Source organism: Dendronephthya gigantea, unplaced genomic scaffold (genome assembly GCF_004324835.1).
Source record: "Dendronephthya gigantea isolate DGI-Jeju-01 unplaced genomic scaffold, DenGig_1.0 000045F, whole genome shotgun sequence".
Taxonomy (NCBI): domain Eukaryota; kingdom Metazoa; phylum Cnidaria; class Anthozoa; order Malacalcyonacea; family Nephtheidae; genus Dendronephthya; species Dendronephthya gigantea.
Window position 1 is genome coordinate 277,712 of NW_021163055.1, and position 14,446 is coordinate 292,157.

General features: G+C 36.0%; 4 protein-coding genes across 8 annotated transcripts in view; 2 read left to right on the forward strand and 2 right to left on the reverse strand.

The window, feature by feature from the left end:
• LOC114527443 (adhesive plaque matrix protein 2-like) overlaps positions 1-14,446 on the forward strand; it is a 32,314-nt gene that overhangs the window by 3,717 nt on the left and 14,151 nt on the right. The gene's annotated exons all lie outside the window — the stretch shown is intronic.
• On the reverse strand, positions 4-13,931 carry LOC114527447 (uncharacterized protein At3g49055-like). 2 transcript variants are annotated; one of them, XM_028549097.1, is made up of 7 exons: positions 12,238-13,931; positions 11,416-11,535; positions 1,357-1,620; positions 946-1,212; positions 810-872; positions 661-723; positions 4-502 (listed from the first exon to the last, which is right to left on the reverse strand). In XM_028549097.1, exons 1-7 carry the CDS (start codon positions 12,568-12,570, stop codon positions 326-328), a joined length of 1,287 nt encoding a protein of 428 aa, XP_028404898.1. In that variant the 5' UTR covers positions 12,571-13,931; the 3' UTR covers positions 4-325. The 2 variants fall into 2 exon arrangements, with proteins under 2 accessions (XP_028404898.1, XP_028404899.1); XM_028549098.1 differs by having other exon boundaries at positions 5-502; positions 1,384-1,620.
• LOC114527451 lies at positions 2,109-4,039 on the forward strand. The gene is made up of 2 exons (XM_028549101.1): positions 2,109-2,821; positions 3,379-4,039. The coding sequence occupies exons 1-2, from the start codon at positions 2,217-2,219 to the stop codon at positions 3,434-3,436; spliced, it is 663 nt and encodes a 220-aa protein (XP_028404902.1). The 5' UTR covers positions 2,109-2,216; the 3' UTR covers positions 3,437-4,039.
• On the reverse strand, positions 5,281-6,598 carry LOC114527450. Its single transcript, XM_028549100.1, has one exon. It carries the CDS (start codon positions 6,469-6,471, stop codon positions 5,533-5,535), a length of 939 nt encoding a protein of 312 aa, XP_028404901.1. The 5' UTR covers positions 6,472-6,598; the 3' UTR covers positions 5,281-5,532.

Consider the following 14,446-nt stretch of genomic DNA (forward strand, 5'->3'; position numbering starts at 1 on the left):
TTCATTTTTATTCCTAAATTCTAAATTATCATTCTAAATTCTACTATCATAGTTTGAAGTTATCTTTCTTTCCAAACAGTATTTTTTAAATTCTAATTGAAATTAGTTAGACTGCGCCCAATCACCTTTTGAAAACGACATGGTGGGCTAATCCTTCCCTAAACATGATTTATTCAGGTGTACCTCGTATTAATATAGCCCACTCGTGGGCAGGAAATCTTCGATTACGAGGTACATTTAAACGTTGTGCGTTTTACGTTAGCCAGTGGCGTTTCAAAAAGTGAAAATGTCGTAGTCCAACTGATCCATGCAGTATTGTTTTTAATCAACCATTCATGGAGGCTCTACATTCCTGTAAATGCTTTTCAATCAAATTGATTGGATAGCTTCTCGGGCAATAGAGACACTCAATAAGGTCTGACGATGACACCGATTGATTATCCTCTTGACTGACGTCACCTCCACCGTCTGCCACGATTATTGGCAGTTGTCTGTGTCGATCCTGTGACAGAACCAAGTTCACGGTTAGCGTAAAGTAATCTGCGTCAGAATCCATGCAGGCTGTTATTTTACCATCTCGCAATCAGAGATAAAAACACAAACACATACTTAGAAGACATAGAACTGCAAAAAAAGTTGTATAGATTTTTCTCAACTCACATTGGGAGCGTTCGACCGAAATCTTGGAAGAGTGAAGTCGCGATAACCTCTGTTGGTCCTATCCTAAACAAATGTGAATATATCAGCTCACTAAATGCCTAATAATACACAATAACGTTTGTCTTAAAGGCGCAAAATCTCAAACTTACGTGAGCACAGCTTCTGGATGTACCCGGTCCACTATTGGCATCCTGAGAACTCTGACTCGTATTCTAAAAAACAGAAAACTGTGTTGTCTTCTTTGTTGTTAAACATCCACTTATTATGTGATTAACAAAAACTTACTAAATCCTGCATCAGGGCGATCCTTGCATCCTTTTCAGCAATTTCTGAGCGCAAACTCTCAATCGTCCGTTGCAATGACGAGATCTGTTCCGCAGATTTTTGCAACTCCAAGTTAATTGCTTTGCATTTATTTTGGCAATATGCCAGCTCGTTTATGCCAGCTGTGATTTGCCTCCATACGGTCCCGGTTTTTCTTAGAAGTTGTTTCTCTCTCTCCTTGACTCTAATAAAGCTGGCTGAAGGGGATTGATCAACGCTGAGTTGTTCCTAAATCCCAAAAGATGTGTTAAGTTTTAAATGAACCATGAAATGCCCGCCTTAGAGTGGTTGAACGAGACGCAGGGCAAAACTTCCGGGGCCTATAAGTGCCGATAACCTTAGACACTTGTTGGGGCTTTTATGTCCACGTACCCTTTGATTATAGTAAATACGACTCACGTTCGTTTGATCAAGGTCTGGTACTTGATGGTTTGTGGTTCTTTGTATATCGTTAAGTTCTCTGTTGATTGCCAATAAACTTTCGGCGAAATCCCGACCTTCAATATTCTGCTCCCGAAGGTTGTCATTTGTCACGGCATAGTCCTCTAATTTCTCTCCCAACTCTCTGATCTGCCGGTCGCGTTGAGAAATATCACATCGCAAGGTTGCGACTAATTCATTTAGTTGTCGGTTTTCCTACATGAAACGATTGAGACATCAGGATTCGATAAGATTTGAACTGGTTTGTGTTTTGACGTCGTATAGCCTAGTAGATTAACTGCATTAATTCCTGCGAGCGAAGCGACTAGCTCTGTCTACGGTGGCCCACAAATGCAAACACAACGCAATATTAACTAAGCACGACGGTGTATTTAGTAAAGCTCAACAGCAAGTAAACTCGAAGAAATATCGATCGGCCCATCACAACACAATATTTGCAAAACACAACAATAAATTCATGAAACACAACACAATATATATTTGCAAAACACAACAATAAATTCATAAAACACAACACAATATTTGCAAAACACAACAATAAATTCATAAAACACAACACAATATTTGCAAAACACAACAATAAATTCATAAAACACAACAATAAATTCATAAAACACAACACATTATTTCAGTGCAAAACACAACAATAAATTCATAAAACACAACACAATATTTGCAAAACAAATGTAATACTTCATGTATAATAAATTATTAATAATACGATATCCAATGGCGAACCAGTGAACCGAACTTCGACTTGCTTTTACTTTCCGAAAATAGTATATTAAACCATGTTTTGCTCAGAATGTGGCAGACCCACGGAGGCAACAAATAAATTTTGCCCTACTTGTGGGCATAAAGCAGTGGAAAAGGGGGAGGTCTCTTCCAAAAAAGACGGTAAAAAAGACATAAAATGTCTCACTTTTGAGCAGTTTGCTGCAAAAAAAAGGCAAGAAAGATCGACACATTTCAGAACGTCGTCCAAGACTAAAAAAAAGTCAAAAGATACAGAACCTTTTGCTTTAATAAACATTGGATTAATGAAATACATCAGCGCTGATACAACAACTCCAGTTCGGGGAAAATCATTGCCACTGAAAGTTAAAAAAGATGCCCCCTATGCAGAAGTTTTCACGATGGCGCTAACAAAACGGGAGGCATATGATAAATCATTTGATACCAAATTGAGTTGGAACCTAGTATACCCTGACGGCCAACCTTGTTCAACTCTTCCTGGACAAGAAGAAGAATTCACATTGAGGAAGTATAAAGAAGACTTGGGGAAGCCATATAATAGAATTACATTATATTTATGTCCTGATGAACCCGACAATATGAATTCAGAAGACATTGGCAGTGATGATCACCATCAGTATGATCGTGATCAAAATGTCAGGTAAATTAATAAAATATATTTCTATAAAATTGGAAAATCCCAGGTTTTGACCCTAATGAGGTAAGGGGAAGTGCTGCCTGTGCAAGGTGCAGCCAGGAGGCTATAAAACACGTGTTTTATAGTCAACTTTCTGTAGAACACGTGACCTAAATCATTTGAGAAGTTCATTATTTGCAGAATAAAGGTTGAGCAATATTCAGTGTGGTTTTACTGAGACAAAAGGTGTACTATATAATATGAAAAAAAAAGCTAGTCTTTATGATGACTTGAAATGACATATAATTGGTAATATATAAATTAATTAACAATTATGCACCCCAAAAGTTACAACTGAAGTTGCCTATTGTTTAGAGGCTAGTTAATTGCCATCAGGCCCCTCTCCTTTTAGCACTTTGTTTAATTATGAAAAAAGTGAATTACTTAGGTTGTTTTTTCCAATTATTGCTTTATGGCTAATTTGGTGATTAAAATAATTACAAGATTAATCACTAGCTTCATGGATGTATGTAGCAGCACTCTGTCACACTAAATAACTAACATTGAATTAATGTTACTAGGAAAAAGGAACAAAAAGAAAATGACACTGCAGGATATATTGGTCCACAAAACAGGTAATCAAAATAAAATTGTTAATATTTTAGCAATAATATATCATGTATATAGTACTTCAATCAAGGTCATTCATGCTAATTATATGGCCTCATTTCCCTATAGTGATGATGGTAAATGTCCCATTGAAATTGATTCAGATTCTGAAAGACAACTTGATAGAATCAATTCTAGTAACAGTGTACCACCAAGTTATGGCGCAACACAACAACATGATAAGAGCTCTAGTTCCAATAATAATATTGTGCAAAGTAATGAAATTGATGCATCTTCATCTGATACAATGATGTTGCTTACTGCTAATGATGACTTGCTGTATGCATCTTTGCTTTTTGATGAGAATATGCATTGGAGTGATTCAGAAAGCGAATATTTACAGGACCCAGCAGTACCATTGGAGATTACAGATGATGACAAATCTTTGCAAGACATACTTTCAAATTTAAATACTCAAATTAACTCCAATGAAATATCCAAGTTTAATATAAGTCGAAGTCATATTTGGGAAGGGGCTGTAAGAGGCCTAAGCAGAAAGACATTCTCTCCAGCAAACAAGGTCTCTGTCAAATTCACAGATGATGTTGGGAATGCTGAAGGAGCTGTCGATTCTGGGGGCCGATGAGAGAATTCTTCACTCTCATTATTGAGTGGATGTTATGCTCTCAGTTGTTTTGTGGTAGTGAAAGGGAAAGTGTTTGTCAATTAATTCCAATTACCTGAATAATGACTTTTACTTTCATGCTGGTCAGCTTATAGCAATGTCAGTAGTACATGGTGGGCCTGGTCCCAGATGTTTCAGTCAGTCTCTCTATGATGCATTGACAATTGGGGTGCAGAGAGCATCTGTAGATGTAGAAGATGTCTATGATTTTGAGCTACAAGGCTCTCTTAAATCTTTTGTAAGTTCCCCAACAGTTGAAGAAGCTCAAACTGTAATATCAAACAGCAATTTAGAAACAATTTTTGATCTTGCTGGAACCCTTGAGGTGCTTAAGACAAAAGAAGATGTTTTTAATGTTGCTAAAAAAACTGCTCATTGGTTTGTATTGGAGAGGGTGCAAGCATCCCTTGAGAGGTTTAAAGCAGGTCTTAGTGTTCTTGGTGTTTTTGATGTGTGCATTATACACAGTTTAAAAGTGTGTTTTGTTATTCAAGTACAGAGTTTAGTGCTGATACATTCGGCTCTATCTTTTCTGTCTTGCGAAGTGAAGAAGGTTCAAATAAATCTGCTCTGGAAGGTTTAGTTTTATCGCATTGGAATGACTTCTTACAAGATGTGGAAGAGAAAGTAGTTGGTGGGTTGGATTTCCCGGACATTCTTTTCTTTGCTTGTGGATGTAAAGAGCTTCCCCCTTTAGGGTTGTCTTTGGAGCTGTGTTTCCTCCATGCGCCAGAAAAAGATGGTTTGCTCTCTAAATTTCCAAAGGCCAACACTTGCTCATGTGAATTACACTTGCCAGTAGTCCATAGCACATATGACGACTTCAAAAAGGATCTAACATTAGCTTTTCTTAACACTAAAGGTTTTGGCTATGCATAATTGAGAACGCAGGATGTACATCTAGCCTATGTAAAGTTTGTTCGTTTTTGCATTTTTCAATGATTGTTTATAACTAACTTTTTTGACTATATGCATAATTGCATGCAAATGTATAGTTATATGTATAGTTATGTAAGTTGTGTTATGTTAAAATGTTTTTTATTCGCATTGAGCTTCAGCAGGATTAAAACCAACGTCTAGTTTGCAGTGACTGTATTCCAAAAATTTTTTTGGCCACGGAAATTTCCTAATATAAGAGATATAGTTATGGGGTGTGTCCATTTTAGTCCTGCTGGTTGCACATACATGTATATAGTTACAAGTTACTTAACTGATTACTATGCTTATGGCTATGTCATACGGTTGTGAATAGTTGTAAGTTGTTTTATTCAAATTTAAAAAAATCCATTTTTGATTCAACGAGTATGAAACTAATTTTCTTCCACCCGAGATTAGCCTGCGTCGTCGATGAGGCGATGTTTTCTTCAAAAATGATATTATTAATTAATTGTAAATTACAAATTGTAATGTTCGCATATATAAGTACATCGATCAGTGGTGTTTATGCGAAATGCATCAAGTTATTGTATAACAATAATGCTTCCCTCCAGTTTGATGGTAGTGTTAAATTATTGTTTTCCACGAGATAACTAAAGTATTCATCATATATGCTATCATCACCATCATCGTCATCATACAATTCACAGTATTCAGCCATATCGCAAAGGTCTTCTTCAGAAACGACACACTTGTAATCTTGGTAGCCGCTATTTTCAGGTAAATAATACAGCTCGTTTGGCCTCCCTGGGATGGTGTCATATCGGGATCTGCGGATATAGTGGCTGTTCCAATTATCTTTTACCGAATCAAGATCTGCCTGTAAAATATCTTTGAAACAAAACCAAAGGCATTCCATGCTTGTTTCATTTGCGGTATTAACAACATTTCTTTCCACTAAATCCTTTAAGAAATTTATCCACCATGTGGATCTGTCGTGGCGAAGGAATGACCACCATCTTTCAATGCGTTGATTGGAATGCGACGATCCATATACATGTGCATTTAAACCTGCTTGGTTGTCATTTCCTGGGGCACGAAGGTAACACTGCATTGAAGCCATGACTCCGTTCTCGGTGCCGCAATCAGTTCGTAATATTCTTGGGCAACCATTGGTTATTTTCACGCACTCGTAGAAAAACGATGCAACATGTGATGGATCGTTGTTTGTTCGACAAACCTTCAACCACATAACACGACGACTAAACCCGTCCACACAACCGTGAATCGGAAAACCATACGGCTTTAGCTTGTCATACCCGTCTACATGCCACGCAAAGTTAGGCCCAGGATTTACATAGGATCTTCTTCTAAGTCGACGAGTTCTTCTTAATTCGGTTCCCTCTGGATCGATTTCGCGCAGAATTCTTTCGACATTATTTCTGGGCGTTTGAATTCCATATTTTAGACGGAGACTGTGCCACATCGCACGATACCCTCTCATACATCCAGGACCATCTAATTCTTGTTGGACTGCTTCATAAACGACTGCATTGGGGGTATCTGTACCTCTTCTTTTCAACCCATATTCTGACAGCCTATTTTGCAGAGTTCGAATAGAAATTTCGATCTCGTGCCGGTTATTTAAAAACAAAATAATTGACGAATAACTACACGATGAAAATAGCGTATAAGAAGTTCTTCCTTGTTTACAGCAGATCCACATTCTGGACAAAAGTTCATTGAGGTTAGTTCTAACTCCCGAGAGCAGTACAAACATTGTATACTCCCATCCATTCTGTTACATAAACGAGCTACATCTCTGCTGTCAATATGTCCTCCTCGATTGTTTTAAGAATTTTTCTTTTACAATTAATTGTATTTTATAGTGATAACCTCATTCAGTATAACACGTCGTGGCTGCATGTGTCGTGTTTAAGGATTTTTTTGTTGTGTTTTGCACTGAAATATTGTGTTGTGTTTTATGAATTTATTGTTGTGTTTTGCAAATATTGTGTTGTGTTTTATGAATTTATTGTTGTGTTTTGCAAATATTGTGTTGTGTTTTATGAATTTATTGTTGTGTTTTGCAAATATTGTGTTGTGTTTTATGAATTTATTGTTGTGTTTTGCAAATATTGTGTTGTGTTTTATGAATTTATTGTTGTGTTTTGCAAATATTGTGTTGTGTTTTATGAATTTATTGTTGTGTTTTGCAAATATTGTGTTGTGTTTCATGAATTTATTGTTGTGTTTTGCAAATATTGTGTTGTGTTTCATGAATTTATTGTTGTGTTTTGCAAATATTGTGTTGTGATAGGCCGATGGATATTTCTTCGAGTTTACTTGCTGTTGAGCTTTACTAAATACACCGTCGTGCTTAGTTAATATTGCGTTGTGTTTGCATTTGTGGGCCACCGTATCTGTCTATATTCTTGACATTGCACTTCGATTTCTGCGATTTTTGTTTGTCAGGATGATTTTTGAGCCCACGTACCATAGTACTGCGGTTTCATGCCATTCGAATGCGCAATGCTTCATATTAGCACGTACGTGCACGTTGCTTGCATCAGCGGCTAAAAACACTAGTCGAAAGGGAGAGAACTCTCTCGTGTCAGCACAATTACGATATAATATTGTATACGTTTATCATAATATAAACAAGATCAAGTTTTTTGATATGCAATATTGGCATTACTATCGTGAAGACTACCCAAGAGATGACTACATGGAGATCTAAAAGGCTCTACGTGTATTCATTCGCAGCATTTCACTTACTATTTGTAATTCCAGAATAATAGTTACGTATGCATAAGATTTTCAAGTTTCAACGTCGTCTCACATCAGTCACATGATGAGTATTGCATAAACGTTCAGTCGATAGGGAGAGACATCTCTCATCAGCATAGTCACAATATAATATTGTATACGTTTATCATAGTATAAACAAGATCAAGTTTTTTGACACGCAATATTTGCATTACTATCCCGAAGACTACCAAAGAGATGACTGGGGGAAGATAAAGGCTCTACGTGTATTCACTCGCAGCATTTCACTTACAATTTGTAATTCTAGAATAATAGTTACGTATGCATGAGATTTTCAAGTTTCAACGTCGTCTCACATGATGAGTATTGCATAAATTTGATATTTTATCTCAATCTCTCAGAACTAAATAAATTCCTTTTCGAAATCCAGAGATTAATCCCTTCAATATCGAAATCAGTTTGCTGCGGCTGCTTTATTGCAGGAGCTGTTTCATCTTGCGTCCCACATTGCTTAAAATTTCGCCCATAATTACGGCGATAAATAGGTCTAAGGTCTTTCACCTTTTCACTCAAAAATATAATATATAGAGTGGCACATTCTCTGAAGCTAGAATTTAGCAATGTTTGGACACAAGATCTAAACCATACACACACACACACACACACACACACACACACACACACACACACACACACACATAAATAAATATATATATATATATATATATATATATATATATATATTATATATATTACGTCCGTGTTTGAAGTATGGGCAAAGGCAAGGAACAGTTACCGGACCACGTATTTCTGTTTCACATTAGTGTAGCGCCAGGCGCTGTATAAGATGTCAAACCTGCGTTAAGAACACGATTAACAGGTTTAAAGATACCAGGCCCGAATGGATTTGTGGGAAAGGTAGTTCCCCGTTTGCATGCTTCATTCAAAATGTGTATATATATATATATATATATATATATATATATATATATATATATATATATATATATACACATTTAATATTGTACAATAATATTGTATAATATTGTATAGGGTACAATATTATAGGGATAAAAATTTGTAAACCCCGTAACACCAGTTTGCGTTCAGACGCGTATATATTCGCGAATTATATATAGGGAAACGCTATCTTAGAGTGTGCAACAAACGTTAAATCATAAACGTGGTACATATAGAACTCGTTATATTCAGCAGTGATGTAAGAGCAAAGGCCGTGCATTGTTGATGTATGTATGCAGTCAAAAACCAAATTCAGCTTTGCTGTGCATGTTTCACGTTTGCTATTTGTCGTTTTGAATTTAATGCTTAAACGGCTGTGGGTGTATGTGAATGTGCATGATTGTGTACATTAATTAACATACATGCATATGTCTAGCAACATAATATCATGTAACTTATGCATAGCAACACGATTATCATAGCAACAGGCACCGTGATGAATCTCTGCATGACTTCCATCAGTTCCAGACGAAATTTACTGTTTGTACATCGTGATTGGAAACTTTGAACGGACTTTTTCTGGTGGGTTTCCTTATGTTTTGTATACAGAGTGTAAATCAAGCATTATTAGAACAGTTTCTAAAAAACTTGTCAAAAGATTGTAACATGACGAGGTTTATCTACATGCAACAGTACTAAAATTTTCAACATTAAAAATGTTTTGCAAACCTAAAAAGCATCTATAAAGTATGTTTACTGTATAATCTCAAAATATTGTGAAAATGAAAAGATTTCTCGGGATACGCCGAGAAGAAAATGACACTTGAATTGAATCTACTTTTGTATTCATCTCAGTGATAATGGCGTTGACATTATAACATTGTTGATGGCCGCATTATATTTTGAAATAACTCTTGTCGTACAGTTTAGAGACTTAGTTCACAACATAATCTAAATGGATCAGTGAACTATCTTTATTATTATTTTTTGGGACAATTAATCCCCACTGAGAATGAAGTCTTTAAATAAATTGTACTGCACAAAAATATCAGGTTGTTCGAAAGGCGTTTAGCTTAAACGGTAGATAGGGGCTGTTTACATGAGCCCGGTTACCCGAGATTCAACGAAGCGTGAGATGATTTTGAGGTATTGAAATGAGCAGATGACATGATCCTGGCAGTCGTATAATCACCATAACAATAGCATGTGCTTGTTTGGTGTCATAAAGACTTATTTCAACACCTCAAAGTCCTCTCACGCTTCGTTGAATCTCGGGTAACCGGGCTCATGTAAACAGCCCCTAAGTTCAAAATGAAAAACAAAATTATTTATTTATTGAACAACTGAGCTGAAATATTTCGATGTAAATTGTTTGATACAAGCTAATTTACTTATAAAGTCAAAGTGGGAAAAGTTATATATTGCATGTAGATGAACTATTAAATACGTGGCTGTCGTAGGCGCTTTAGAGACACGATAGACATATACATGATATCAGTGTTCCCCTATAATGATTCGCCTGTAATCCTATACATTTCTTTCATGATCTCCACTCAGACATAGTCCGGCACAAAGTGGTTGTATGTGAAAGTGGTCACACGTGAAATTTGACAGCATTCTGGATTGTTTCAGCTTTTCAGGTGAATGTCAGGGAAGGACATTTTGAAATCATCAGTGCTTAACTCTTTAGCTACCAAGATAATTTTTTCCGATTTTTGAAATTTTTGGGAAGTTACATAGAGTTACTTATAATGGGTATTTTAGTGCAGTTAGATATACAAAACTATATATATTTAGAATCTGCAGAACAAGGTCTTTAATTATATGCATTCACTTTTATGCTAATTAACAAGGTATGATGTCACAAGTCATGTGCTTATTTACAAATAATAAAATTTTATGCTAGAAAAACTAAAAATTTAAATTACTTTCCCTATAAATAATTAATGATGCACAATATCCCTACAAATGCATCAAAATATCAATGTCCTATCCCTACCGGAATAATTAAAATGGGTTATCTGTATACATAAGTTAACGAGCGGCCAGTTATGGCTGAATAATGTGTCATCACATTCTTCCCAAATTGGAATTATTTTACATTGTTCTATAATAAATCTACCTTACACATTTTTTTTATATGAAAGAACTCAAAACAACTTTGCAGAGAAACCTATCACACTTTATGCAATAGTTTAAAGTTTTTGTGTGCTTAAATGTTTAATTTTCGACTTTCTTGTACCTCCAAGATGCACATCTTCCACACTTAGGATGACGACTTGGTGCTTCTCTCAAGAGTAAAACATTGTCGTCGTTAGTGAGTTGTAACTGCACTCATTCCTATGTCTAATGCTTCCTTATAGTCTTCAAATGCAAAAGATTCATTTTCTCTGTAAAATTCCCGATCAGAAACTAATATTTCGCTTAAAATTTCGTCTAATTGCCAACGAGAACTTGCCACCATTTTGTAAATCCAACATGGCGAAGGAAAAATAACAAGATTTATTGAGAATACTAAGAATTTCGAAATAAAACGTGAAGAACTTCATGTTAGCTACAATATATGTTAACTATAGTGCAGAGACCCTTTCAATCCCTTTTTGTCCTCAAATATGGGTAAAATATCCACATAAATCCCAGCAGGGTCGTTAACGACCCTTTTGGTAGCTAAAGAGTTAAAGGATTACGCATGGCAGATTTATATTAAATTCACACTAACCTTCAAAACCAGCTCAGTTTCTCTGCTGGCTGATGTTTCTTTCAACTCATTGATATAGTGGGCACTTTGCACGATTTCCTCCAATAATTTTACAACCATTTCATAGAGTTCCCGAATTGCCTATAGAGAAACATACATTAATTGTCATACAACATAGGCATAGTAGAACCTTTTGGTAAAACAATATTTCCTTTTCTGAATATACCTTATCATATTTTTAAATTATAGAAATAAATTGTTGGCCTTTAGCAAATTTTAAACTAGATTTAACTTAAAAGTGACCGTTGTATGTATACATCTGTATAACTAGTCACGATTTTTCACATTTACAAATTTTTATTTGGTAAATTGCTCGTAAAAGCACCCGCTTTGTCGTTCCATATTCAGCGGTTTGGGGGAAAGGGGTTTTCCCTTTTCATGGGAGCAAACGTTAATTATCTTCCATTTTATCTATTTGAGATGAAATATAGGGGAAATTAAACCCTATTTAGCCTCATCGCCCTCATAGTGACATAGATAGCGTTATAATTCATTTTATCAGTGACTAGAGATATATTAAAGAAGTAACGTATTGTTATTTGTTACATATCTCCAGCCATTAGCATGCCAAAATATAATTTCCGCTTCTGCAAATATCTTTAAATGTTAGTCTTAAAGCTTATATAATAAGATTTTCGCTTATTTGAAATATTTTTCGTCTTTTAATCTCAGTTTACCTATCATAGATTTATTTCCTATAGTTAAAAGCTGTTATAAAATGTTGCAAGTATTATTTTAACGATGGCAAAGTACTATGGTCTATATATTTTATTTCATACTTACATCAGGCTCTGAGCCTTCCTCTAACTCTGTATTTTTTTCGGTAACCGCGTCGGAATCGTTTCTTGAAACCCCAGAATTAACGGTATCGATATCCAAAGCCGTTTGAGGGCCGATACCAAGTTTCTCCTTCAAACTGGCGTGAATATTCGCCACGGCTTCAATATCACGGGAAGATGTCGTGGGCTGAAATTCATTCACCTTGTTGCAAATTCTTGTCAGCTCTGATATTTGTTTCAGTATTTCATTTTTTGCGTCGATTTCGCTTTGTGGATTGACAATAGTTTGTTTAAGATCATTTGCGGTTAGTTTATCTAAATCCTTTGGCCCAGACATGCTGTGACCGTCCAGTTGAAATATTTATAGTTTTTTACTTGCCGAAATAATGGAAATATTTCTCGCGTTCAATTTATCACGCAAATTTGGGCCGCCTATGATATAAAATTTTCGTTCACGTGTGTTATGGTATAATTATATCACATTATATAATATCACATTATGGATAAAATAATATTGGATCGGGCATGCAGGCTGAAAGGTCAATGATTATTTTTTACCCATCTCTATGGAAACTTCTCGAATGTCGCAAGCGTAGGAGTAACAATATTCTGCCAACACCTCTGACTCCGTGTCTGCGGACGATACTAAACATTTCATCCCAGCAATGGTTAGAAGTAATAAACGGACAAAAGATCGAGTATATGTGCTTTCACAACTCAACAGAGGCGAACAATCACCGCAGCTTTACTAAGAAACCGACACCGTAATTGCGTGCATTTCAAATAACCGAGTTAAAATTTGATTTGTTCAAAATTGTCATGTATCCATTTTAACTTAAAAGGAGAGATTGTTTTCGAAATTAAAAGAGTTAAATATTTTGTCAAAGAAATTTTTGCGTGCTTCCTCATTTCAAAACAATGAAAACCTGACCGGATGACCTGTTTATAAACCTGTTGAACACGTTTAAAGATTAACATACTCGATAGATAAAAATTTCTCGAACGCCTGTATATGTACATGTAATATGCCGTATTCTATAACACGCGACACGGTATCGATAATAATGCTTGAAAAGCTTTGAAAACCAAACCCGAATATCTCGTTGAAATAAACACTTTCTCGCGAACTTGTTACGTCACGTGGTACTATTTTCCATGGTCTCCCAACCGAACCGAATCCTTCCATACATCCATCATTATAGCATCAAATGTGGTATAACAACTGCCAAAATAGAAAAGCACTTCTCGACGTCTCGACCTGAGGGCCTTCGTCAGGAGAGTTAGGCTATACTTGTTTGAAGACGCTGCCACGCTGCTCCTTGGTTATATTGGAACTTATCATCCATCATTATATTTATTCTCTCAAGTCTTTTGGTGTTTCATTTCTATCTTTCATAGCTTTGTTGAATAGCAATGATTTTCATGGTCTCCCAACCGAACCGGATCCATCCATACATCCATCATATTTATTCTCTCAGGTCTTTGTGCTTCATTTTATCTTTCATAGCTCTGTTGAATAGCAATTATTTTCATGCCATGGTCTCCCAACCAAACCAGATCCATTCATACATCTATCGTTACATTTATTCTCTCAAGACGTTTGGTGTTTCATTTCTATTTTTCATAGCTCTGTTGAATTTAGCCGATTGAGTATACTTCGCCGATCGTTGGAGTTATACGACCCAGCTTACGCCGCCACCGATGATGTAAAACAAAACCTTTTATACAGGTTACTAAACAGGTTTATAACTTGTTTTGTACCGGAAAAACGCTGACGTTTAGGGTTTTTCCCACCACGAGACCACTGAGCTCTTAGGCAGGCTGGAGGGATTTCATGTCAGTGCAATATAATGGTTTTATCATGTGGTTTTATACATGTATGCAGGGGAATGGGATATTTGGGAATAAAATTTCTCGGAGTGGATTTTTCTTCATGTGAAAACTGCTCGAAAATTGCAAGACATGCTCATGCTTTCTATTATTGACCTTTTGAAACACAATATTGACAGGAAATGACTCGGTCAGTGTCGCAATTAAATATGTGCATATCGCCCACTCTCGTTGTGAGTCCGTCTGTTTTCTGCTTGATGGCCTTAAACAGCCTTTTTCGCGAATGATTTCGTTAGATCTGATATGCAGTTTCGGCGATCGAAGGTTCTTTCAAGGCTGTTGTTACTGTCGAAAAGGTGTCTGATCATACACGGTCCTGCAAA